We start from the raw sequence: 27,546 nt of genomic DNA, 5'->3' as shown, positions 1-27,546 counted from the left end.
CGGACAGGGCAGGGGCGGGGCCTCTCGGGGGCGGAGTCGGACGGCCCGAGACCGAGCTGTGGAGCTCAGCTGAGGGGAGCCTCCAGACGCCGACCCGCTCCGGCCGCCGCCTGCCAGGTAACGGCCCCACGGGTGAGGGACGAGGCTGGACACCGGGGCGCGGCTGCAGGGCCCGTCCAGCCCCTCGAGAGCGCTGTGGGCTCCGGGGTGAGGCGGCCCCGGGCCCTGACTCGCTCGGTCCGGGTGTGGGGTGCGGGGCCCCGCTTCCCACCTCACAACGGCGCTCGCCGTCAGGCGGCGCAGCCCCCCCCCCCACCCCGACCTTCCCTAGCAACCTCCGTATCCCCGGAGGCGGCACCGTCACACACACCCCCCCCCGTACCTCCGCCCTGCACCGCCACAGCCGCAAGACCCCCCCCCCCTCACCCACCCCCGCCGAACACAACAACCCGCTGCCCAACAGTCCCCGGCCCCTGTACATCCCCTCCCCCCCCCAGCGCAACAATCACCCCGACACCACAAAGCGCCACACAACTTCCTCCCCTTCCCCAACCGGCGCCACAGCACCAGCACCGCACCCCGCCCAACAACAGTGCCCTTCTCCTGGCTGCACCAGCCATAACAGCTAAATAATTATCCCCCATTCCCGGCAGAGCAGTACGGTGTCCTGCAGCGCGCTACACCCCGCACAAACACAGGCTGGTTGTGGCTATTAGGGGAAGCTGGCTTGCGCCACGGGGGTAGTTTCATTTCCTGTTGTGAATGTGGTTTAACTTTATTACTGTTCTACCCCCGACACATATATACAGACAAACTACCCGGCCACCAAGAATCACTCCTAACCTCCAGTTACCCCATTGTTCCTCCAGCTCAGCATTAATACATTTAATAGTTTCAGCTACATAGTCTCTTAGGTTAATAATCTTTCCATCCAGCAGCAGTTGCCTCTCTTCCTGACCAGTCCTCCCATAAGGTAAATATAGGGAGCACCAGACCTGGGATCTGTACAAACACAATAATACTGCTGAGTGTCTAAATGATGAGTAGGGAGAAGAAGGATTGCCCGTGGGGTTGCTGCTGAGGGTTTTTTTCTTGCTGGCTCCCCCTTGGTAGTATGGTAGCTGTGACTCAGGCCCACAGGACTTTTGTGTTTCATGTCAGCTGTTTCCTTTTATTTGTTGTCAAATTGTGCTTCTGGTAGAGCCTCATTCTCAAACCAGACATAGGCTGACCCTTTACTGATTGGCTCCCAGCAGACCACATGACCAGTATCAGCTGTTAGACTGCTCTCTTCCATCCCCCCCCCCCCTTCGGTTTTCTTTGTGTACAGTTTAGGTTTAAATAATAGAGGCTGCACTGTATGTTCTGGGGCTTGTGGCTATGAGCAAAGGCAGTAGCGCATGCTCTTGCAATCTGCAGTGGGTGCTCCGTGAGCAGGATTCTAGTGCTGCAGTAGTGATGCTGTTGCTCTAGCCAGAGCATAGCTCACTGCCAAATATAGCAGCAGTCTGAGTGACTAAAAACATTTGTCAGAGGGGAGCAGGCTCTGTGTTCCTTTTTTATTTTATTTTTCTTTGTCTTCTAGAATTTGAACAGTCCACATTCATTAAACTGTATATGAAACAGGAAGAACTGAAACAGAATAATCTTAACTTGCTTTTGAAAATTATTATGGTAACTGCAAACCTTGCGTATATAACATTCCTTTTTTTCAAAACTCCCTTCCAAGTGTGTATTTTCTACCATTGGGAAAAATTCTGAGGTAGTTTTACATCCACAGTTTAGGTTTCCTTTTTTTAAAAAAATTAATAGAAATAATTTCATGATTTAAAAAATTGTAAAACTTTGTTGGTTCTGTGTACAAATACATGTAACTCCCAAGGAGATTACATAGATTCCTGGAGCTCTATCTGTTGCTCTTTTGGGTAATGTTGATCGCTGATTTGGCTCCTGAATCACTGAGGTCCAAGTATCACTACATTACAATGCAGCAAAGAGTCCTGTATCCGACGAAGTGGGTGTTCACCCATGAAAGCTCCTGCTCCAATATGTCTGTTAGTTTATAAGGTGCCACAGGACTCTTTGCTGCTTTTACAGGCTACTCCTATGATATATTACAATGGTGAGAGCTATACAAGTACCTAAACAGGAAGCATTTCAGACTTAGCTGTACATCAATAATGTGCAATCGGTTCCTGGAGCCTTCAGGTTCCCAGCACTTCTCTCTCCATCTTGATACAAGTAGTCCATACCATATTCTAGATGATGTCAGCCCTGGGCCACACTGCAGAACATAGCTGGTTACAGTTTACTCTGCCCCAAAGACTACGACCCAGAACATAACTGATATTTTAAGAAGTTCTCTCTTTCTAGAGAGCCCACAAACAGAAATGAGTTCATTAAGGCAGGCAAATGTGTAGAGCTGAGCTAATACCCAAGTCGTTTTAGATAAACTTAGCCCTTTTTCAGAAACAAAGTGACAGTTTAAATTCTTTAAGGAAAAATACGTTTGGGGGGTTTAAACAATATTTACCGTCTTTGCAAGCCAAAGGGGGGACCTGACAGTAGCACTGACTGAAAGCAATACTGAAATTGTTCTTTTTTTCACTGTCCAAAATGAGTGAAGTGAAAATACCAAAAGGCAGAAAAGTTGAAGAATAAATTACTTCTAACATTCTTTGATCTGATGAGTTATGTATTGGGATCACGATTAAGGAAACTTAGTTAAGAAAACTGTCAAACAATAATCCCTTTTATGCAGACACTAAATATGGCAAACAGGGGGAAAAAAGTGTGTTTATAGCATTCAGGAGGGCTTATCATGCTTGTTATCATTTCTATTGCTTCAGGTAATACTCCCAACTGTTTAACCATTAACAGTGTCATTTTCTTTGGTTAGTGACCCCATGTATTGTCTAATGTGGATATAAACTTGCTGATTTCCTTTCTCCTCTTCTCTCCTCCCATGTCCCTTGCCCTCCTACCATGTGACCCGGTGTAGCCCGCTTATGATAAGACATTCAGCATGCAGAAAGTAATGGAAGTATTTTATGATGAACAATCATGTTGAAGTGAAGTGCTGTCTTGCAAGCAAACCTATTTCTTGACCTTTCAGACTTCTGATATGTGGCTATGTGAGGCTTCATACAATCCAAAAAGACCCAATCCTGCAAATGACTCTGCATGGGTAGACCCGTTTTGTCTGTTGAAGTCAAAACAGCTCTGTGTAGGTCTAGTGCAGGGGTCTCAAACTCAAATGACCACGAGGGCCACATGAGGGCTAGTTCATTGCCCGAGGGCCGCATTACTGACACAGACCTCTGCTGCCCCTGGTCCTGCCCCCACTCCACCCCTTCCATGAGGCCCTGCCTCTTCCCACCCCTTCCTTCCCTGCTCCCATTCCAACCTCTTTTCTGAAGTCCGCACCCCAACTCCACCCCCTCCCTGCCCCAGAGGGTGTATGATGGGTGTGGTGGGGGCTCAGGGCAGGGAGTTGAGGTGCAGCAGGGGGCTCAGGGTGCAGAAAAGGTGTGGGATGCAGCAGAGGGCTCAGGGCCTGGAGTTGGGGTGCAGGAGAGGTGTGGGATGTGGTGGGGGCTCAGGGCAGGGAGTTGGGGTGCAGAAGGGGTGTGGGATGCAGCAGGGGGCTCAGGGCAGGGGGTTGAGGTGCAGGCAGGGAGTTGGGGGATGGGGTGCAAGAGGGCTTCGGGCTCCGGGGTGGCAGTGGTGCACACTGGGCCCAGGGCAGGCTCCTGGGCCCGCTCCGCTCCGGGAAGTAGCTAGAACCATGTCCCTGCGTCCTCCCTCCCCCGGGGGCCGCAGGGCTCCGCATGCTACTTGCTGCTCCTTCAGGTACCTCCGCTGAAGCTCCCATTGACTGCGGTTCCCTGTTCCCAGCCAATGGGAGCTGGGGGTGGGAGACGGTCCCTAGAACCAGGGTAACAAGTGGACTTCTCCCTCTGTTTATCTCCCTCTTCCCGCCCCCCCCCCCTTAGCCAGCTGCAGGGATGGGATGCCAACTGCTTCAGGGAGCGGCGAGGGGCTCGAGGGGCACAATCCTGTGGGTGTAGTTTGCTCACCCCAGCCTGGAAGTGGGCTGGGGGGGGCGGGCCGCAGGAAATAGCCCCGCGGGCTGCGTGTTTGAGACCCCTGGTCTAGCATTTACCTACGCAGAGCCATTTTCAGGATTAGAGCCTTAATGATGTGCGGCTTTGTTTCTGCTCCTGTTCGTCCACCCCTCCACTTTATAAAAAACATTTGTTTAAAAGCATCTTTTCTGTTTACGCCTTTCCGAAGCCTCATTCCATCTGTCATGTGAGATGTTGAAACAGCCTTAAGTAAACCCCGTGTCCTTATTTGACAGCTGACTCTTTTATGTGAAGTATTCGGTTTCTTCAGTGCTAGAATGATCTTGGTCATCTGATTATTAAGAATTTCACTGCAGTCATATTAAAAGACAGTCTTATCTTAACAAATTTTGGATTTGGATCTCTTTCGTCTGACATGGATTTTCAAGAGACTAAAATATTTATTCCAAGTGTTTTAACTCTGGAAGAGATTTTAATTGAGGCAAAGAGGGAATCAAAAGTAATGTCTGTATATAAACACAAAATTTATGATGCCTAAATTAGTATGAGAAAACCAATATAGTTTTGAGTAATATATGGCATGCTTGTTTCTTTTTTTAAAAAGGATCTGTTTTAAAACAATATAGTGCTAGAATTTGAAAAATACTTTCGTTGCATCTTCCATACACAGAGCAAAATGCAATATCAAGATTAGGTTAAGGAAACAACAAAGAAATAAAAACATACTAAGTGTGAATGACAGACATGTACAAGATATTGCCCTGTAGTTTGTCTTCTAGTAGTAATTATTAGAAATTAAAATGTCACTTTTAAGCATTAGTCATCTTTTCTAATGTTGTGTGTCTATAGAAATATCTTTTGTAAATTTGTCACCCATTATTTCTCCTTTTTTAGTTTTCAAAGTATTTAAAAATATTATAAACTACAAATTTAATTCCCCATAGATTAACTTTTTCAAAAATGGGCTTCAGCCATTGTGTGGGATGCGATGTAGGGTGTGCCTGAAAGCTCCATCAAGCAGGTAGGATAGCAAGACCAGAAATGTTACTAGTAGTCTCAGACAAACTTGCCAAATACTGTACTTCCCTTTTCAGTCTTTATGGGAACCACCACAATTTTACAGCAGTATTTTTAAAGTTAGACAAGTTTCCCCTCTAAAATAATCAATTTGTGTGATTGGGGGGGTGGGTAGGTGTCTGTTTGTTTTTTTTCTTGCATTGGGTACCTAGTTAGCATGGTGGTATTTAAAAATGACTTATTAGGTATATAGATGAAATATTACACTATGAAGTTTTGATGACATGACTCCCTTAAATTTTAGAGCTTTTATCTACCCTAAAATCTTCCTATGTGTAAGCAAATTTTTGGTGGCGATACACTGTCAAAATATCTGAGTCTCCTTCCTGCCAGTAGACATCATTTCTGCATGTTTATATGTGAATACAGTTGTTCATCTTTTTACCGTTTTGACTGAAGACTTATTTTAAATGTCTAATAAAATATTGGTGTTTTCAGAGTGAAGATTAGTACTGTTTGGACACTGAAGTTGATTATCATTCAGATGCCTATTTTTATTTAAAATGTGTAATACTTTGTGAAAGTTGCTGAGGGGCTGATTCTGGAGACTAAAATTCACTATTCTTTTCCCTTAAAATAATTTTCAAACTGAATACAAAATAATAATGTATGTGCACTTAATTTTTGCTCATCAAAGGCACTTGAAAAATCAGGGAGGAAAGGTGATCTTTTGTTAAATGTGTTGAGACTTAGCCAGAAATTACCTATGGACTTCCTGTGTCACACTGGGAAAGTCACTTCATCTCTGTGTCTCCTTTGCACATCTGTAAAATGGAAGAAATATCTCTACCCTGCCGGGATATTGTGAGGGCACATACGTTAATGTCTGTGATGCTGTGCTGATGTGGAGGGCGATCGAGAACATGATAATACAAATAATAATACAAGTCAGCTGAGCTATCTTCCAAGTTCTTTGATACAGGCTGTCTTGTTTGTTTGCAACATCAAACGCTGTATTGACTCACTAGGGCCATGTCTACACATGCTTGTAGATTGGCACTGCTGCAATTGATGCAGCAGTTGTTGATTTAGCGCAGGGATCGGCAGCCTTGGCATGCAGCCCGCCAAGGGTAAACCCCTCGCCAAAGGTTGCCGATCCCTGATTTAGCGGGTCTGGTCATGGCATCTACCTTAAAATTCCTGGCTCAGCTTTCTAGAGCACGTGCATAATATCTAATAAGTGTGTTATACCTGTTCACTTTTGTTCCATTGCCTGCTTCAGCTTGCTCTGTCCAGCATAAGGATGCATGCATCATGAGGGGCAGGTTTATACCCTGCTAGCTGTAGCCAATTATTGTAGTTTATTATCCATTTATTGTGTCATATGATTAATCAATATGTCATAAGACTATAAGAACAGCCATACTGGATCAGACCAAAGGTCCATCTAGCCCATTATCCTGTCATCTGACAGTGGCCGATGCCAGGTGTCCCAGAGGGAATAAACAGAACATGTAATCATCAAGTGATCCATCCCCTGTTGCCCATTCCCAGCTTCTGGCAAACAGAAGCTAGGACACATCTCTGTCCATCCTGGCTAATAGCCATTGCTAGACCTATCCTCCATGAACTTACCTAGTTTTTTTTTTTAACCCTGTTATAGTCTTGGCCTTCAGAACGTCCTCTGGCAAGGAGTTCCACATGTCAGAGAAAAACAGAGTTCTCACTCTCTGGTTGTGTGCAGCAAAGTTGGATACTTTATTATCTCTAGCAATTGCATGGAGGGAGAGCTAAACAGATCTCTCTCTGACAAACAATTACAGCAAGCATTTATACTTTTTGTCACAAACAATAATGTGTAAGAGCTGCATTTTGTTTATACATTGGTCATCCTGATATCTTATTTTTCTCACCAAATTAAACTATAGTCTACGTTCCATACTTATCTGACTCAAGGTTGCAACAACTTCTCTCACAGTTCTTTCCCACTCGCCTCACACAATCCTTGCTTCTACAAATCTCACATTATTAGGGTTACAGCTTAGCCTGACAATTGCTCACAGAGGGGACTGTTTGTATTGACATTCCCTTCAAATCCCTGTCAGTTCTTTCTCTACTTCCACATCCCCTGCTTTTGTGCTTCTAGCACAACTAACATCTTTAAACCTCTATTTGCATCAAGCCTTGGATTTCAGATTCTATATCAAATGCTTCAACCTTAGGGGTTTTGACTGGATGCAATGACAATGCATGATTAGCATGGACCTGAGAGGTATTACTATTATCACATCCTTTACAACAACAATAACATAATCCTAAACTAAATAACAATACAAACAGTAACATTCCCATGGTAATAATATGATGGGGTTGTTGTACAATTTTAGTCACAAAGTACAATACATCATACTTAGTACATAAAGTCGACATTCTATGAGCTGTATGAAAGTCATTCTTATCAACTTGATATATATTTTGAAGCATATGAATTTGCCCTTGTAATTCAGAGATTCTTTGAGTCTCTGATAACAGTGAAAGCAAATTTTGAAACCGATCAGGTACTAAGCTAGTCCAATTAAAGGGTGTCTGAAACCTAAGGGCTACTCATAAAGCTTTATCCACAGGCCAGTAAACGATCTGACTGCCTGCAGAAGTAGTGAGATTAAAATGTATATCACGCAATGTGGTGGCTTCAACATACACACTTTTTCAAACTAATAATAGCTGTAAGTGTCCTGTCAGGGTAGTTCCTTGTCCCCTATCCTCCCAGCAAATGTTGTCATGAACAGTGACAACTTCTCCTGGCTTCAGTTTACATATGCACTGAAGCTGTGGAGGTTGTAACGGCTAAAATGTCCATTGACTCCTTAATCCCATCCAAATAAATGTCAGTGCTCCTGGGATAACACTAGACTAGAAATTGATTAGGCATACCAGGTAGTCTAATTTCCCTAATGTCTTGGTGAATTACCCAATCTCACATGCATCCTCCCCACGGACCTGGCAGAATTTGGTATGTGGGAGCCCACACCCCTCCAACCTGTCCGTATGCTTGGAAGGAGCACTGTGAACGTCCGCATCTCCACCCAGAAAATCTCCAAGTATGTCTCCATCGCCACAGATCACATGACACTCCTGAAGTGTTTGTAAGGGCAATGGGCCACACCTGGTGCTCTGGATCACTCCGAATGGCCATTAGTTAGTCATTCTTGAATTTCTGAACAAGCCAATCCCACTGCAATACCTTCCTATCCTCAGTGATATTCAATACCATCTCTGCCAATAGCTTCTGGGTCATTTCAGTACAAGTAAAATTTCCAGTGGCAGAACACGGAGTCTGATTATTTACTAATTGGGTATCCAAAACAATCAGGACTCCTTTCTCCTGACATACTACAGATCCCTGTAATGGCTATTATATCAATTCCATTATAAAACGTTAATTTCAGATTCTTGAAGCTACATTGTAATGATGTCATACTTCTGTCTTAGCTGACTAGTCTTTTTCCACTCGATTGTTCGCTTATATGGAATATTCTGAACCTTAAAAATATTTTTTCCAAACAATATTTAAATAAATCACTGAAGTGTGAAGGCCTTGGCCATTGGATTTTATCAGATATATGGCATTGTATGTATTTTGATGCGTTGTACGGGTAATAGTGTAATGGAGGAAATGGCGGGGTAGTGGCAACAAGGTGCCTTTGGTATTTGTCATTTAAAATTCAGTTAGGGCAATACATGCTGAAGGTACTCATCCAAAACACAGGGCATGGCCTGTAGAATAAACCCCAAAATCCAATCAATACCACATTCCCAAGCATCGGTCCCACAAGTTTCTTCCTGCCAGTGTATAATTCTTTGTTCTTCACCAGGGTCAGTTCTTAATGTCTTTTGTAGTTAGGAATTCCTGGACTTTGGCAATTTCAGCAGAACGAGTATTTTCTTCTTTCCTGACGCAATCGTGGCTCAGCATCATACAGGGGAGAGGTTACTAGCACATCACCCTGTAATACTTTGATTTCTGTAGCAAATACTGAATGCAGGTTAGCTCTATCAGTGGACCAGGGAGAGGTTATGAGCACATCACCTTGTCCTTTTCTCCTGCTGTCCAGAAAGAGGAAAGAAATACCAAAAGAAGAGACAGGCTGATCAATTATAGGAGTGGAATTATCTCGAGGCAGAGGGGCCTTCTTGCAGTGAGAAGCATGGGTCCAGGCAGTCAGTCCTTGACACTTAACAGCGGTGCTGGTAGTTAACAGGATTTGGTAAGGGCCTTTCCAGTGTAGAGCCAGAGCAGTCTTTCATTGATGGATCTTATGTAGACTCAGTCTCCTGGTTTCAATAAATGGCAGGGCCGCTAGGGTCTTTAGGTAACGCTTCTTTTACATGTGAGAAAAGAAACCTGACACATTTAATTAATGCCTGGCAGTGTTTGCAGTTTTTACAGCTGCTTGGGCACATTCAAACCCCTCTCTAGGATAGAGAGGTGAAATGATCTGGACTTGAATCCAGAGTGAATACATCTTTTGAGCCTCTCCATGTGGCTCACTGAGTTTCTCCCCCACCTAAGGGAATGTGGCTCCTGTGGTATGCACCACTTCTCCTCCCAGGAATGACAGTGAGTGCTGGAGGGCCATGGGAAGGTAAATGAATTTACTTGGGAATATGAAGACAGAAGGTCTGGTACTGCTGCATCTCCTCTATTTAGCAATCTTTTTTAGTTTTCTCTCTCACATTTCAGGAGTGGTTGGAAATGGTGCTGAGACAGTATCCAAACTGCTGGAACAACCTCTGATAAAGTGAGTTTCTATGTTCAGGTGTCTACTGCCAAAATAGACATCAGCAGTTGGTGTATTTTTAGGTGATTCTCTGTGCGACTAAAAATTTCTCAATTGTTACCATGCTTTTAAAAGGTTAATAAAGTTTTATTTTGCATTATCTCTTTCTGTCATCTATTGCTTGTGTAGGTGGAATGGGTAGAGCAAACATCAGTGAAGTACCCCCTTAGGTACCTCCAGTCAGTATGCTTCCAGTAGGTGAATAGCTTGATAAGTGACAGCTATTTGCCCTGAGCTGACACTTGCAATTCACTTCCTAACTTTGTTCACTGTTACTTTGACCAAGAGGTTAAAAGTTTCGTATTCTGTTACTGACTCTGAATCACTTGATTCAGAATATTGATATTCACTTGAATATTGGGCAGCTAATTTATTGTTTGTTATGTTAAAATCTGTAAACTTTTCCATAAGGACATTGCATACTTGCACACACTTATTAGAGGGTGAGGAACAACTGGAGGCTGCATAGCTCCTTTGAGGAAGGGCTGGGGTACAAGAAGTCTCTACCTATTCCTCAGACTCCTTTGGAGTCCTTCCCTGTAAATGTCTGATACCTGATTCTGGTGCTAGCTTCCTCAAGAACAGCATGGAACTGGCATGATTCTTGATAGCTCTGCTGCTGCCTCCAGGGTTATGAATATCAGCAGAGAACTTTAACTACTATGAGAAGTCCATTGCAGCTGGACTGGTTCTTCTTTCATTGGAACCTTATTTTTTGTAACTGGAGGTCTAAACTTTTTTCAATGAAGACATTAGTTTCTGCAGAATTAAGGCCTTAGTCTCTAATATTCACTGGAGAGAGACTTCACACTCCCACTGTGAGCATAAGACAATGAATAAATATACACCCCATACCTCTTACATGAAAAAAATAAAGTTAGACCATTTATATTGGATGATATTGTACTTTGCATTTAGGGACACTGGATGCTAGTCAGGAAGGCTCAAAGTCAGCTTTTTGCCTCTGCTGTATGGTTTCAAGACATACTTGACTATACTCCAGACAAATTCCTTTGCAGGGCTCAGCATCAGTATGTATGAAAGGGCAGCCAGCCTTTGTCCACACCAAAATATCCCCTCAACTTGTGTGTTCTGCAGGTAAGTTAGTGCTAAACTGGTGCTTACCTGAAAAATTTCAAGGAAGCATCTCAAATGCAAATTCAGAGTTTGCCTAGGGTTTTCCTGCTCCTTGTTAGCAATACAGCTTGTCCAGGATACTCAAGATGAAATCATCTTTTTAAGGCCTTTCTTTTAGCATTCATTTGGTAATTCTGTATTTCACCTTAATTTCTAGATTTATATACAATAACCTAAAGAACTGTGCATGAGATAAACTTCAGAGCAGTTCAACTAGTCTCTCATTTACTTACTAAAATTGAATTTTTATTGAGTAGTTATAAAATCCAGAGCCCAGATAAGTATTCCAGATCTTTATTCTTGCAATAAGGCTAAAATTTGTAATGGGGAAGATAAGTGTGTGGATTTTAACTTTAGTAAGGAATACATTAATTGCTAGTCATAGATTTTGAGAGACCCTTATGGTTATCTAGTCTGACCTCTTGCATAACAGGCCATAAAACCTCACCCAGTAATTTTAGCATGAAATCTAAAACTTTTGTTTGAGTTTAGCATAACTTCAAGAAAGACATCCTGTCTTGACTGAAACTTAGTGATGGAGAATCACATCTCTAGGTAAATTGTTCTTATGGTTTAATTACCTTTGCTGAGTGCCTTATTTCTAGTCTGAATTTGCCTAACTTTAGCTTCCAACTGTTGTATGTCATTGTGCCTTTTTCCTATTAGATTACAAAGTAGTTTGTCAGAAATCTCTTCCCCATGTAGGTACTTTTACAACATGAATAAGTCACTTCTGAACCTTCTTTTGGATAAACTTAAATAGGTCAAGTTTCTAACTATACGGCATGTTTTCTAGAGCTCAAATCATTCTTGTAATTCTCTTCTGAGCCCTTTCCAATTATTCAACATCCTTAGATGCTAGAACATGGTATCTTTCTCACTAATGCTGTGTGTAGAGGTAATATGAACTCCCTACACTAGCTAATATTTTCTGCTTATATTTCCAGGGATTACATTCACCTGTTAGCTAAGAATTGCACTAGAGTTTCCTGTTTAGTTGGTTGTCTCTGCCAAGTCCTTTTCAGTGTCTGTTTTCAGGAGGCAATCATTCATATATAATTTTTTTTTGTTGGTAGAGGTATGATCTCGCATTGTGCTATGTTAAAACAGATGTTCAAATGAGCCCTCCTTTCCAAGTGATCCAGCTTAGTCTGTATAACTGACCTATCCCAATTATTTAAAACTCCACTAATTTTGCCATCTGCAAATTTTCCCAGCAATGATTTTATATTTTCTTTCAGATCATTGATAAAGATACTGAATAGAATAGAACTGAGATACATGTGGCGCCCCTATAGAAACAACACCATTAAATGATGATTCCCCAGTTAATTTTTTTGTGATCTATTTAATATGCGTGACATTGATTTTATTGTCACGGAGTCCCTGGGCGATGCTCTGGAACTGCTCCCCGCAAAGCCAGTAAGGACTTTGGGGAGGCTCCTCTCCTTGGAGCAGACTGTTTTCAGGGCAAGAAGCTCACATGTCTTCACCTCCTGGGTCTCTCCTTGGAGCATTCAGCATCCTCTGCCCCTCCGTGCACTTCTCACAGTGAGCCTGCCCCAGCGGGGTCCTGGGGAAGCCACAGGGTCCTGCACCCCCACCTTGCAGTCAGACGTGACTCTCAGCCAGCCAGTAAAACAGAGTTTTATTCGATGACGGGAACACAGTCTAAAATAGAGCTTGTAGGTACAACGAACACGACCCCTTGGCTGGGTCCATTCTGGGGGGCAGTGAGCCAGACCCCCACGTCAGCCCTTCACTCCTTGCCCCCAGCCAGCTCCAGACAGAAAACCCCTCCAGCCCCTCCTCCTCTTCTCAGTTCCTTTCCTGGGCCAGGAGGTCACCTGACCTCTTTGTCTCCAACACCTTCAGTTGGCACCTTGCAGGGGAGGGGCGCAGGCCATCAGTTGTTAGGAGACAGTGTCAGGCATTTAGGTGCACTGGCCCTTTGCTCTGCTAGATACTTAAGAACTGCATAGGGGACACTGAGGCACCAAAACAGTATTCAGAGAAAACATTAAGAACATTCCCAGTTCACCACAGTTGTATAGCGCTTTTTTACTACAGTGCCATGAGGGACTAAGTCTAATACCTTACCAAAGTCTAAGTTGGTTATGTCCACAGTTTATTATCATCCATACTTGCGATCTCATCAAAGAGATCCATTTTTTTTTAACAAGACTTGTTTTCCATAAAGCCATGTTGATTGGTATTTGTTATGATACCATCCTTGAATTCTTTACTGATTGCATCCCATGTCCACCTTTCCATGCTTTTGACCAGGATCAACGTCATGTTAACTGGCCTGTAGCTTCCCAGGATATCCCATTTGCCCTTTTAAAAATATTAGCACAGCATTAGCTTTTTTTCAAGACCTCTGGAACTTCCTCAGTATTGCAGGATATGTTAATGATCAACATTAATGGTTCAGAGAGCTCATTGTCCAATTCTTTTAATACTCTTGGACGCAAGTTATCCATTTTTGCGGACTTAAAAATATTTAACATTAATAGTTGCTCTTTTACATGTTCTTTAGGTACCATTAGAATACAGCATTTATTATCCTTGTAAATTGTGAATACACCATCCAGCTTCTTTCCAAATAGAGAATAAAAATATTTATTGAATACTTCTGCCTTTTCATGATGATTTTATCATTTTTGTTCAGTGTCAGGCCTGTACCATTGCTGGGATTTCATTTATTCCTGGTTATATTTTAAATAATTCCTTCTTGTTGTCATTTTAAGCTTACTGGCTGTGGATTTTTTCACAGCTTCCTTTAGTTTGCTTTATCATTTGTTTTCATTTCCTGCATACTGGCTTGTACTATTCGCTATCAGCTTCACTGTTTTTCCATTTGTTACAAAATTTTAAAACTTTTTTATTGCTGCTTTTACTTCCCTTCTCTTACCAAGTAAGATAAAACCATACTAGAAAGGGATATCTTGCCACTTAAACTGTAATGCTGAAATTGTTTTATCAAGTAGAGAGGCCTGCTTTATTTACTGTAAAAGAAGCACGGTACATGCTGACTGAAAAGAAGATGCAGATTCTAACCCTGCTACCTTGAAGTTGTATATACTTAAACAGTGAATAAGGTTTTTGAGAACTATGTAATTCAAACACTTTAATACACAAAACCTGTGGTAAAATACTTCTGTTCACTAATAGGCTGCTTACTTCATTACCAAACAAACCACCTTACCATACAAAGTGGCAATACAAAAATACAAGAAAATCATTGCCATCTACTTTAAAAGTATGCTTTAGGTGAGAATGGTTGTGAGAGTTCTGTGTTAATTAGTTTTTCATGCCTGTGAAGAAACTTATTTCCGTTTAGGGGAGAGAACCTCTAGAAACAGAAATCTGAAGTGGGAAAATATTTATTTTAAGATTCACCATATCAGATCAGACCAAGTGTCCAAGTTGTGTGTCCTGTCTCTGGTTCTCCGATATCTGATCTTCACAAGAAAACCAAACACCTCTCACACATAATGCACCAAACTCTCACACACAATGCACCAAACTCATTGTGCGATGCAGTAGTAGGGGAAGAGAAGAACGATATTCTCTTCTGATTCCTCTTGGTAACTGGTTCTAGACCTGAAACATAAAGAAAGCAGTACTTTAACTAAGCTTGTATAAACAAAAGTTGTTTGGCTGTAAAGCTTCTTTGAGAGAGAGAGAAATGGAAATAAGATAAATGATTCAGTAACAATCCACTTTAAAACATATTCCTCTGTTTGATACAGTGTTATCCTTCATTATCTCCTTTTGCTGTTTGGGTCTCTTCTGTGCATACTTAGTGGCTAATTTTCAATATCTTGGCAACTTCAACACAACTAACTTACTTTAGTTCCCTTTTGCAGGTAAGGAGAATTGCTCAGCTACTTTGTTGATGGTACCTAGAAATACCCAGAGTAGACATATAAACATTTTAAGCTATCCATTTTTTAAAATAGAAAATGTTTATATACAAGCTGTCTACTTCCAAAGCCTCTGGAAGGTGGGTTGATTGTTAAGTGAAATAGCATCTGAAGCTTAACTACACTATTATGTATGTGAAGCTATAGTGTTGTCAGGTTCTGCAACAGGCAGCAAAGTATTGAGGCCCAATCTGCCTTACTAGAGGAACTAAAGCATCCTGGATGATTTTTAGCATTGTGTATAATAGTGAAGCATAACTACATGATTGCATATGACAAATTGTGACACGCTTGGGACATGACAAAATAAGTATTAAAGTGCATCAGAAAAATTAATCTGTAACCATCCTGCTGATTCACAGTATTACCACAGAGGTAATACTAAGTGGCTTATCCAAGTGTTGACTTAAGGGTTTGGCTACACTGGAGAGTTACAGCGCTGGTGGTGGCTTTACAGCACTGCAACTCACTCACCGTCCACACTTGCAAGGCACATACAGCGCTAGCTGTACTCCACCTCGGCCTGGGGAATAATGACTGCAGTGCTGGTGATGCAGCGCTGCTTCGCCAGTGTGGCCGCCAAAAACGCTGTTGGCCTTCAGAGGTATCCCAGAATGCCTGTTCAGCCACTCTGCTCATCAGTTCAAACTCTACTGCCTTAGCCTCAGGTGACCTGCCCTTTAAATGCCCTGGGAATTTTAAAAATCCCCTTCCTGTTTGCTCAGCCAGGTGTGGAGTGCAATCAGTGAATCTTTCCAGCTGACCATGCCTCCACGTGCCAAACAAGCCCTAGCATGGAGTGATGGTGAGTTGCTGGACCTCATCAGTGTTTTGGGGGAGGAAGCTGTGCAGTCCCAGCTGCGCTCCAGCCATAGGAATTACGATACCTTTGGGCAGGTATCAAGGGCCATGCTGGAAAGGGACCATGACTGGGATGCGCTGCAGTGCAGGGTTAAAGTGAAGGAGCTGCGGAGTGCCTATTGCAAAGCCCGTGAGGGAAACTGCCACTCCAGCGCTGCTCCCACGACCTGCCGTTTTTACAAATAGCTGGACATGATATTTGGGGGTGACCCCACCGCCAATCTGAGGACCCTGATGGACACTTCAGAGCGGAGGGGGGGGGAGGAAGAAGGGAGGGAGGAGGAAAGCAAGAGTGAGGGTACTGGGGTGAGGGGAGACACCCCAGAGTCCCTGGAGGCGTGCAGCCAGGAGCTCTTCTCAAGCCAGGAGGAAGGTAACCAGTCGCAGCAGCCGGTACTTGGTGAAGGACAAACAGAGGAGTGGGTTCCCAGTAAGCAGCTTTTATTTTCAGGATGGAGATTTTTCGGGAGAGGAAGGAGGGTTCTGTATGCATGATGTGGAATAGCGAGGGGTGAGAGGACCATTGCTGCACACAGGCAAGCTGCATAGGGGCCAGGGCGGAATCCACATTGCTGTAGAAGATCCTCCCGCTCTTCCCAGGTGACCTGCAGCAGCGAGATATCTTCCAGGATCAACTCCTGTGGAAAATGTTGGGAGAGTGTTTAGTGTAGGTGCCCCCTGCAGCTGTTTCCCCAATGCACAGAAACCCTGAGGACAGTACAGTCCTGAAGCAATCAGTCCCCCTTACTCACCATTTCGGGGCTCCTGTGGGTTATGTGTGCTCTCTTTGGTATGGGAAAATTATGCTATTGTGAAGAATGTTACTCCTTCACTGTGTGGGAATAACTGTCTGAGATTATAAACAATTCTGCCTCTGTTAAGTGTTGCCTTTTTTGCCTTTCCACAAGCAACCTTGAGTTCTCGGCTGCCCGTGTTATCAACAGCTCAAAGACTCCAAAACCTCTGGAAGAAGCCATGAAAAAGCAAAGAAGACCTGCTTCAAGCAGTTATGTATCACTCTGCCACAGAGAATCAAAAAGTGCAGGACTGGAGGGAAAGGCAAAGCAGGATCCGCCAGAAACATGCAGCGGCCAGGAAGAAAAGCACAAAGCAGCTGATAAGCATCCTGGCTTGCCAAGCGGACTCTATCCAGGTGCTAGTAGCCATGCAGGTAGAGCACTACTGTGCCGGCCCCCTCTCCCATCCCAAAGCTCTTTCCCTTGTGCCCCAATGTCAGCTCAAAACCCCCTTCCCCAGCATCCAGGTTCTTACCACAACCAGTTGCCTCCAACACCTGTACGTTCACCAACCAGCCCTGAGAATTACCACCCTTACCCTCTGCACTCAACCCCCATCACCATGCAGTACAACCATTCTGAAGTGCAGCAGTCATTGCACAGCACTCCAGACAGGACATATTCAAACCTGTGACTATACAGTTCCCCACCCCACCCCCCTGCCCTTTTAGGTCCCAAAATGTTGTATGTCTGTCAGTAAAGTTATTTTCTTTTCAATAAATGAATTCTTGGTTTTGAAAACTGTCTTTATTATTGCAGAAAGTCAAAGATACCTTAGCCCAGGAAAGAAACAGGCACTGCAAATCAGCTTAGGAAAAACAGATTCCTGCTAACATTGTAACCACTGCAATTCACTCTTGTGCAAGGCACCAAACATTACTGTTAGTTTTCAGCCTCAGATTCTTCCCTCAAGGCATCTCTAATCCTTGAAGCCCTGTGCTGGGCCTCTCTAGTAGCCCTGCTCTCTGGCTGTGCAAATTCAGCCTCCAGGCGTTGAACCTCGGAGGTCCATGCCTAACTGAATCTTTCACCCTTCCCTTCACAAATATTATGGAGGGTACAGCACGCGGATATAACCGCAGGGATACTGCTTTCCCCCAAGTCTAGCTTCCCATACAGAAATCGCCAGTGCCCCTTTAAACAGCCAAAAGCACACTCCACAGTCATTCGGCACCGGCTCAGCCTGTAGTTGAACCGGTCCTTGCTCCTGTCAAGCTTCCCTGTATACGGTTTCATGAGCCAAGGCATTAATGGTAAGCGGGGTCTCCAAGGATCACAATGGGCATTTCAACGTTCCCTACTGTGATCTTCCGGTCTGGGAAAAGAGTTCTTGCCTGCAGCTTCCTGAACAGGCCAGTGTTTCGAAAGATGCTTGCATCATGCACCTTTCCAGACCATCCTGTGTTAATGTCAGTGAAACGTCCACGGTGATCTATAAGCGCCTGGAGAACCATAGAGGAATACCCCTTCCGATTAACGTACTCGGATGCTAGGTGGGGTGGTGCCAGAATATGCGTCCCATCTATCACCCCTCCACAGTTAGGGAAACCCATTTGTGCAAAGACATCCACAATGTCTTTCACATTCCTCAGAGTCACGGTTCTTCTTAGCAGGATGCGATTAATGGCCCTGCAAACTTGCATCAACACTATTCCAACGGTTGACTTGCCCACTCCAAACTGGTTCCTGACCGATCGGTAGCTGTCCGGAGTTGCCAGCTTCCAGATTGCAATAGCCACCTGCTTCTCCACCGTCAGGGCAGTTCTCAATCTCGTGTCCTTGCGCCGCAGGGTGGGGGTGAGCTCAGCACACAGTCCCATGAAAGTGGCTTTTCTCATCCAAAAGTTCTGCAGCCACGGCTCGTCATCCCAGACTTCCATGACAATGTGATCCCACCACTCAGTGCTTGTTTCCCAAGCCCAAGAGCGGCGTTCCACGGTGCTGAGCATTTCCGTGAATGCCAGAAGCAATTTAGTGTCATATGCGTCAGGCGACTCGCTATCATCGTCGGACTCCTCATCACTTTGTATCTTAAGGAATAGCTCAATTGCCAAACATGATGTGCAGGCAAGACTCGTCAGCGTACTCCTCAGCAGTTCGGGCTCCATTTCCCACAGAAATTGCGCTGCACAGAAACTCTTGAGAGAGTCAAGATGGTGCCAAACATGGACGGAAAAACAAGGATTGCTGGGATGTGAAGCGATGCATCACGGGGCGTTGGGACAGGAAGTAGAATGACCCGCACCCTCAGCCCCCTTCCTACAACCCACGGCGCCGAAATGGGATGAGGTGCTCTGTGGGATAGCTGCCCGTAATGCACCACTCCCAACGCCGCTGCAAATGTGGCCACACTGCAGCGCTGGTAGCTGTCAGTGTGGCCACACTCCAGCGCTTTCCTTACACAGCTGTACGAAGACAGCGTTAACTCCCAGCGCTGCACACCTTCAAGTGTAGCCAAACCCTAAGATGGATGAGTTTTATTGGAATGGCATGTCAGGGCTTCAGTAGAGAGAATAAATTCTTAGATGAGGAGGGAGCATAGGGTTTTGAATAAAAGAGCCACAATCATTACAGCCTGAGGCTGTGGTTCGCAGATGTGAATTACTGTTCTTTGCAGGCTCACTCACTTGGGTGAGTACATCTGATTGTACTGCTATTCCTTCCTGGTTCAGAGCACTCCAGTATGTCCTGCTGTGCTCATCTCCTTCCCTTGTTCTACTAACATATGGCAACAAAAGGAGGAAATGGCCACAGGCAATTGTGTGTAGAGGGGCTATGCTGTGGAATAGCTGTTTTGCAGAAGACTGCCACTGTGGAAATGCCTTTTACAGTATTGAGTACTTTTCCAGGACTGTACAAGTGTTGGAGGGCATGTTGTGATGACTCTTATTTGTATTACAGTAGGGTCCATAGCCCTACTGTGATCAGATTGGGGCTTCACTGTATAAGGTGCTATATAAACACCCAGTAGAAGGACAGTCTCTACCCTGAGGTAGTTCCTCTTTTCTCTTGCACTGTCTGAATGGAGCTTCACAGCTTTGTTTGGCCTTGACTGCCCAGGACCCTGATCCTGTAAATAGTTATGATTTAGTTAACCTTACAGTTATGAGTAGTACTGCTGAAATCAATAGAAAGAGAGACTAGTCCAGTGCTTAGTGCTTGATCTGTGTGACCTAGGGCAAGTCACACATGTCTACACAGCAATAAAACACCCACAGCTGATCTGGGTCAGCTGACTCAGGCTGCGGAGCTATAACATTGCAATGTAGATGTTTGGGCTTGGGTAATCCCGCTAAGTAAAGTTTATTCAAGATGTGAGGAAAGTGACATGGAGTCTGTTAGTGAAGAAAGTTCTATGCTTTTTGTTCACCCACTTGGTAGCTTAATAGCTTTGTTTACCTAATAAGTAAAAATGGACCTTTGTGTTTTTTTGCATGAAGACCGGGCTACTCAGAGAATCACACACACGTTCCTTTGTCTAAGGCAGACCTGTTCACCAGCTCCCTGGTTTAAACACATTTTAAACATGCCTGGTTTAATCACACTTTAGTCCTAATCCAAGCATATATCCATAACTCTTAATACACACTGTGTATATGCATCTTCTAAGAATATTAATGATCAGTGAGTTATTACTGCAAAGCATATTTTGTGCAGAGTATTACAGTAGTATGTAGGGTGTGAATACAGGGGTTCTTAGGGTCACAGTAGGCATTCACTGTTTTGCTATAGAATTGATCATATACTCCCACATTTGATCTGACTTGTCTAGAGACTAGTCCATTTCAAAAGACAATAGTTGCAACAGTATTAGATACAGGATTCCTAAAAGCAAAAGAATGTTGTTGTAAAATTAACTGGAGCTCCATTCAGCTCATATTGAAGATAATGGAGGTTTTGGTAGTGATTTCAGTGGAAGTTAGATTGGGCCCCTACATACATTATTACCCAGAGTACTTTACCATCTCACAAATGCAGTATTGGCTGATCTGGATTTGGAGTCTGGAAACAAAGTTAAAAATCTATGAAAATGCACAGATCTCATTTTCAAAAGCAGTTTCTTGACTTGCATGCAACAGACTTAAGCAGACATTTAAACAAACAGGGCTCACATGCTTTGCACTACAAGGGTATTTTAGAGAAGAGGTTCTCAAACAGTGGCATCTGAAGCATTGATAGGCTGCGCAGTGCTGTCATATGGTGCTAATTCTTTACTTCTGCTGCTAAATTGCACTAAAATACGGCTAAAAATGCATTTCTTTCCAAATATTACTGCTCTATATAAATAATTGCTGTAGATGATCATAGCATATATCCATGGTCTGACCACTTCTTTCCATATTAATGCCAATCATGTACTGAATGGGAGGTGAGGTGTCTGAAACAATCTTACATTACCTTTCGTGCTATGAAAATGTTTGAAAACCCATGACTTTTTTTTCCCCAGTTTTGTTCACTAACTGCACACACTATTTTCTTAATATAATAAACATGTATGGTTGGATAGTCAGGGAAATCTTCTATTTAATGCTGCCTTTTCCTGTCAATTCCTTATTTTTAAGGAATAAAGCGTATTTGCTTTTAAAACATAACTGCATCATTGATCAAAATGCAACAAAACTGTGTCGGAAGTTGTATAATAAAGTTGTATAATAACAAATCAGTATACAAGTGCAGTGAAGGGCATTTTTTCTTTTTCAATAAACAGATTTGTTGCAGGCTTTCAAGGAGATTTATAAAAGCTAATGAGAAAATGTCAGTATTATAAATATCTCAACTTATTATTATTTAATTGTATTACCATAGCACCTAGGAGCTCTAGTCATGGACCAGGACCCCATCGTACTAAGTGCTGTACAAACACAGAACAAAAAAACAGTCCCTGCCTCAAATATGAGACGAGACAACAGATGGATACAGACAGACCTATGGGGAAGTACAGAGAAACAGTGAAGCAATATTGGTCAGCATGAAAGTGGTCTATATAAGAGGTCAATACCCTTTGATATGCTATTTACGTTAAGATAGCCCATATTATATAATTAATTTACATGTACCAGAAGAGAACCTTAAAATCACATAAATGCTTTATCTATACTTGAGATACTGATAATATTTTCTTCGGACTTGAAACAAATACATCCTTGCAACTTTCTAAGGTTCAGGTAAACATCTTTATTTTTTGATAGGTCATGGTACCTCTCAGTGAATAGAATGAAAACCTTTACTTTAAGTTCTTACATCATATTATTGGAGCGTCTTACAAGTTTAAACATTTTTCCCAGTTATCTTGAGTATCTGAAGTTGCTCTGCCATGTAACATTTCCTTACTAAATAAATAAAATAAATACACACTAAGTTAAATGAAGTTTTTAACTTCAAAATAACATGCAGTGAGATTTATTGTCCTTCTAATGAGCTCAAAGAGAGTTTCATTATTGTAGGCCATCTGCTGTGAAAAATGTGTCCTCTCATGATCAAGGCCTTGAATTTGATTTTTTTTCCCATGGGTAGCAAACGTAGAGAGCTGAGTATGATATGCTGTCTAGTACTGTATATTGCTGAGTAGCTGCTGTGTTCTCAACTGACTGAAGCTGTTGATCCTCACAAAGCGCCACTGATAGGTATGATAAATTGCAGTAATCAGGAGATAACAAATGCATGTATCACTGTGGCCAAATCAGTCTAATAGACAAGGGTGCAGTCTTCAGGCTACCCATAGGTGCAAGATGGCACTCTTAGCAATTTGGTTATTTGAAGTATCGAGTCCAGAAGGACCCCAAGACTTAACTGACTTAATGACTGGAGAGTTGATTCTTTTGCTAGAGGAGGATGGTACGGATGTGGCAAATCCTTTCGAGCATCTCCCTCTCCCTACCAGCATAACCTCAATCTTGCTTGAATTTAGCTTCCGCCTACTATGTTAAACACCATGTTATGCACACATTCTTGTATTGACACCATCTTGGTCCTCCTTGAAGTGTTTCAGGCAATTGACTGGGTAGGATTTTCATACCCAGTGCATAGACAATTCAGTTATCATATCAGTTGAATTGGCCATGTATCAAGTCTGATCAAACTCAGAGAAATTCTTTTTTTATAATGGAAGTGTCAAATACCTGTACTAACATGATGGTGAGCTGTGACAACACAAGTGTCACTGTAATGACTGTGGTGGTCACCTTTTTAAAAACAAACTCTTATTTTTGTTCTACCAAAAAGCTGAAGGAAATGAGATTTCAAAATCTGATTTAAAATTAAGGGTTAAGGATTCAGCTTGAGCCACATACAAGCAAGGAAATTACAAGATGAGGTTGCTCTGGGTTTCTGTGTTTCTCCCCTCCCCTTCAAATATTGTGTGGGGGCATAAGCTGCACAATGTTGATTTAAGTCAAAGGGAGAGATTTAGTTAAAAGCTGCGCACCATTTGGAAATTTTACAGAGTTCTGATCTGCCAGCTGTATATTTCCTGATTTCTTCATAATGCATTCCTGATGGGACAAAAGAAAATTTAGGAGAGAGCCTCCTGATTTTGGTTAGGTTCTTATTCTCTATTTCTATTAGAGTTAAGGAATAAAGGATCAACACAAACTGTAAGTTCAGTATTTAATAGATCATAAAGAGTTTATATATTTGTCAGCTGAATTGCCCTGCAATGTGTTCTAGCCATATGTCAGAGAAGTCTTATGTAAATTTGCTGTATGGATGAAATGTCTCTGTTTGCTTTCAGGTCTTGAGTCTAATTTTAAGAACTTATAAAAATGGGCAGAATTTTCCTGGACCATATTGGTGGCACTCGTCTGTTCTCCTGTGCAAACTGTGATACAATCCTGACCAACCGCTCTGAGCTCATATCAACTCGCTTTACAGGGGCCACAGGAAGAGCCTTCCTTTTTAATAAGGTTAGTAAGAAATTAGATGACACGAGAGAGAGCTTCTTGCTTTTGAAAATCAAGTTTGTGGGAGGGCTAAGAATCGATCATCACGCTAACTGTTAAATCTTTTTGGAATCAGTTGAATCCTGCTGTTGTGATTTTTGTTTAAAGAGTGTTGTATTTTTTTCTTTCTAACTTGCTCTTTAGGTCATTGAAATTTCACCATAAATTGCCTAAACTAATGGAGTTAATGCTTGAAAGGCTACAGGGAGGATTGTGAATTTAGTATCTTACCAAAGTGCGTGCAGTTAAACTTGAAGTATTCTGAACTCTATAATGTGAAGTTCAGGTTCATTGTAATAATACTTTTTATGCAGGGTTCCAAAGAGATCTACATTCATTTTTTGTCTAATCTATTCCAGATCTTTATACCATGCCTATTGCTATAATATCTTTAAACTTCACAACACCATTGCAAGTGTGTAGATAAATACTATGCCCATTTTACAGGCAGGTATAGTGATGTACAAGTTGGTATCTTGACTAAGATCACAGAGTTGGGAATGAGAATAGAATATGGCTCCCAGTTGGGTAGGGGGGGCGGTGTTGGTAAATATTTATGTAGAGACCAGGTTTTTTAGGCTGACTGTGGTTTAATAACACAGATTTTCTGTGCTTTCTCAGCAAATACAGCCAGGTAATCAGGGTGTATTTTCTTGAAATTGACCAGCAGCAGCCAGACGTTAGTAACACTTTTTTTGTTAGCATAGTCCTCCCAGGTACAGGCAAGAAGTGTCTTCAGTTAGTTATGCGTGGTTTCAGAAAGCACTGCTGTGGTGTGTGCACGTCTTCTTCTGTATACTGCAGGGGTTCTCAGACTTTTGTACTGGTGACCCCTTTCACACAGCAAGCCTCTCAGTGCGACCTCCTCTTATACATTAAAAACACTTTTTAAAATATATTTAATACCATTATAAATGCTGGATACAAAGTGAGGTTTAGGGTGGAGGCTAAGACAGCCCGGGACCCCCCATGTAATAACCTTGCGACTCCCTCAGGGGTCCCGACCCCCAGTTTGAGAACCCCTGGTATACCGCAAGTGTGTAAGGAAAGACTGCAGTACATCTGTCTTCATACTAGTCCAAAAAGTGTTGGATCTTTGGATCGAAATTGTGTTTGTGAGAAACAGTTGAGTTTTGGCTAAGACTTTGATTGTTGATCTCTGCAACCTCAACTTGCATCACTATAAAGTATCAGATTATTTAAATGGATCTCCATTACAATTGTCATAGACACTGTTACTTTTCAGCAAGTTATTTAGGTAACTAAACATGTGGAACTAGTGTAAATAAGGTACAGGTGGATTTTTTTAACTGCTAGGATTAAGGAAAGGAAGGCATGCATTTGTATCGGATCTAAAAGGCATACACTTGTCAGCTCACTCAGTTTATCTTTCTCAAGAGGTGAGATTTTTCAAAAGTATCCAAGGGATTTAAGAGCACATTTCCCATTGACTTTTGTTGAAAGTCAGTGGGACTTATGCCTCTAAATCTCATCTTTAATTTTTTTCCTGGAAACAGTTTTTAACTCTAATATTCCAGTGACTAAATTGGCTAATCCATTCCTGTGATCACACCCATTGCTAATAATGGGTTTGGTATCAAGAAATTACTTCTGACATCAAGGGGTTACTAAACCAGGGTTAGGCAACCTATGGCACGCGTGCCAAAGGCGACACATGAGCTGATTTTCAGTGGCACTCACACTGCTGGGTCCTGGCCACCAGTCTGAGGGGCTCTGCATTTTAATTTAATTTTAAATTAAGCTGCTTAAACATTTTAAAAATGTTATTTACTTTACATACAACAATAGTTTAGTTATATATATTAGACTTCTAGAAAGAGACCTTCTAAAAACGTTAAAATGTATTACTGGCACGTGAAACCTTAAATTAGAGTGAATAAATGAAGACTCTGCACACCACTTCTGGAAGGTTGCCGACCTCTGTACTAAACTGTTGCTTTGTGAGTAGCTTTATCTAATTGCTATGTCTTAGTGGGGCAAACTATATAATACTTTGCTCTTAGGCTTTTTGTAGCAGGAGCTTGCTGTGCTTCACAAACAGTGTAGGCTCAAAACACTCTTGTGAGGTAAATCTCTGAAAGCTCTGCCTTCACAGGCGACAGAACTTTGGTAGTTTCACCTGTTATGCTTCTGTGCCCAGTATGCACAGTGCTACAGGCTCTTCACTTAGACGTTTTGTACTTTGACAGAGGTGCCTTGGATTTCCTAGTAACTGGAAAATTGGCTTTAAGAAACTTGCCTTCGGTAGGTTTAACCCTTCTTCTCCTCATCTCCTTTATATTTTTCTCAGGTGGTAAATCTGCAATATAGTGAAGTTCAAGATCGGGTCATGCTCACTGGCCGCCACATGGTTCGAGACGTGAGCTGCAAGAACTGCAACAGCAAACTGGGTTGGATCTATGAATTTGCCACTGAAGACAGCCAGCGCTACAAGGAAGGCCGTGTTATCCTGGAAAGAGCTTTGGTCCGAGAGAGTGAGGGATTTGAAGAGCATGTTCCATCCGATAATTCCTGAAGAGATGTCAGCCTCTTTTCTGGTTTTCTTCAGTGAAACTCAAAAAATAAAAAATAAAATAAAAAAACAAAAAAAATTCTACTTGTATACACTGTCACCTTAGCATCAGAGTTGGATTCATTGAACTATGGACTGGGAAAGATTGAGAGAGAATTTCAGATGGAAACTTCCTTTCTTTAGTCATTTAACTTTTACTTTTCTCCCAACAGCTGTTTGTAGAGAATGTTGAACAGATGCTGTAATTTTTTTTCTCCTTTGCATTTACATCTCTTAGATCTGAGATTGTATCTACAGCTAACAGTGGGCTGAAAGGAAAATAATCTGGATATATCTTTTGTTAGAGAAATCATTGATTTTTAGTTCACATAAACTGATATATCAATAGAAAATTATTTTAAGTCAAAAGGTGGTTTTTAATTTACTTTCCAATTTTTGATCTAAGTTTTTAACTTTTTTTACCCAGTCCTTTCACCAGATATACTAGTTTAAGAAAAGAGATCTGAATTTGTGACGAGTGCAAAAGGTTCAGTGTTGGTACGGCTTGTGCTGGCCATTGTGCCATATTCTTGTTGAGGTTGATCGGTAGCACAGAGCCCATTCTTTCTTGTCATTCTTGACCCAGAGATGTCACCAGTCCGCATTTATTTGTATAATCCCTTTCACCATATAATTGCGATTAGAAGCTATTTTTGAAATGGGGCAAAACTGCTTGGCTTTTTTTTCTTTTAACTGATGTAACTTATAAGCATAGTAATAATCTAAAGTAATAATTGTCTGTTTAGTCTTGTGTTGCTTAAAAATCAGAAGCTGTTTGTAATGAAGGGGTTTACTAAGAAACTACTATTGCAGTAGTGAATGTGTGTGTTTTTTTCTTTTCATCTCTACTAACCTCGTTAAGTAGACAAAGCTATTGCAAATCTTAATTCTTGTTCAAATGGCTTTCTTTTTTAACCCAAGACTTCGTGTTTAAAACACAGCTACGGGGAGGAGGAGGAGAATGCTAGCATCTGCATTCATGCATACAGCATACAACCTGCAACTTTTTTAAACAGCTTGTTTTCAAATGCTGCTTCTGGTATTGAAACTCTTATCTATTTCCAAAATGTTGTTGCATCTTTCTGTTGTGATGTTACACCTTTTGTCTTTTTGACCAGCAGAACAGGCTTGCCTGGTTGTAATTACTGACTTAATTCCTGCTTCCTTTCTGTAGAAGTCAACTATTTTAAGATATTGAAATATTACTTACCTCTTGGCAAAAGTGTACTCCATTATCTTTCTTAAGGGTGCCCAAACATTGTGACTTGGAACCACACTGACAACTTGCTAAGAGCCCAATGGCTGCACCTAATTTGAATGTTAGTTATGTACTGTTCTTTATCAGAAATAAATATGCATAGATATA

The 27,546-nt window shown here is 42.2% G+C and overlaps 1 protein-coding gene across 4 annotated transcripts; it reads left to right on the top strand.

Moving 5' to 3' along the window:
* YPEL5 (yippee like 5) lies at positions 1-27,546 on the top strand. 4 transcript variants are annotated; one of them, XM_050948661.1, is made up of 5 exons: positions 22-117; positions 9,850-9,907; positions 10,966-11,044; positions 23,401-23,572; positions 25,920-27,546. In XM_050948661.1, the coding sequence occupies exons 4-5, from the start codon at positions 23,432-23,434 to the stop codon at positions 26,142-26,144; spliced, it is 366 nt and encodes a 121-aa protein (XP_050804618.1). In that variant the 5' UTR covers positions 22-117; positions 9,850-9,907; positions 10,966-11,044; positions 23,401-23,431; the 3' UTR covers positions 26,145-27,546. The 4 variants fall into 4 exon arrangements, with proteins under 4 accessions (XP_050804616.1, XP_050804618.1, XP_050804617.1 ...); XM_050948660.1 differs by lacking the exon at positions 10,966-11,044; XM_050948659.1 differs by lacking the exons at positions 9,850-9,907; positions 10,966-11,044 and having other exon boundaries at positions 1-117.

Source organism: Gopherus flavomarginatus, chromosome 4 (genome assembly GCF_025201925.1).
Source record: "Gopherus flavomarginatus isolate rGopFla2 chromosome 4, rGopFla2.mat.asm, whole genome shotgun sequence".
NCBI lineage: Eukaryota > Metazoa > Chordata > Testudines > Testudinidae > Gopherus > Gopherus flavomarginatus.
Note: the sequence above shows the minus strand (reverse complement) of the source record. Positions and strands in the feature narration are given on the sequence as shown.

Coding starts and splice junctions, on each gene's coding strand:
- YPEL5 (XM_050948659.1), top strand. CDS start 23,432: ATGGGCAGAATTTTCCTGGACCATATTGGTGGCACTCGTCTGTTCTCC. Junction 23,573..25,919: donor GAGCCTTCCTTTTTAATAAG/GTTAGTAAGAAA, acceptor TATTTTTCTCAG/GTGGTAAATCTGCAATATAG.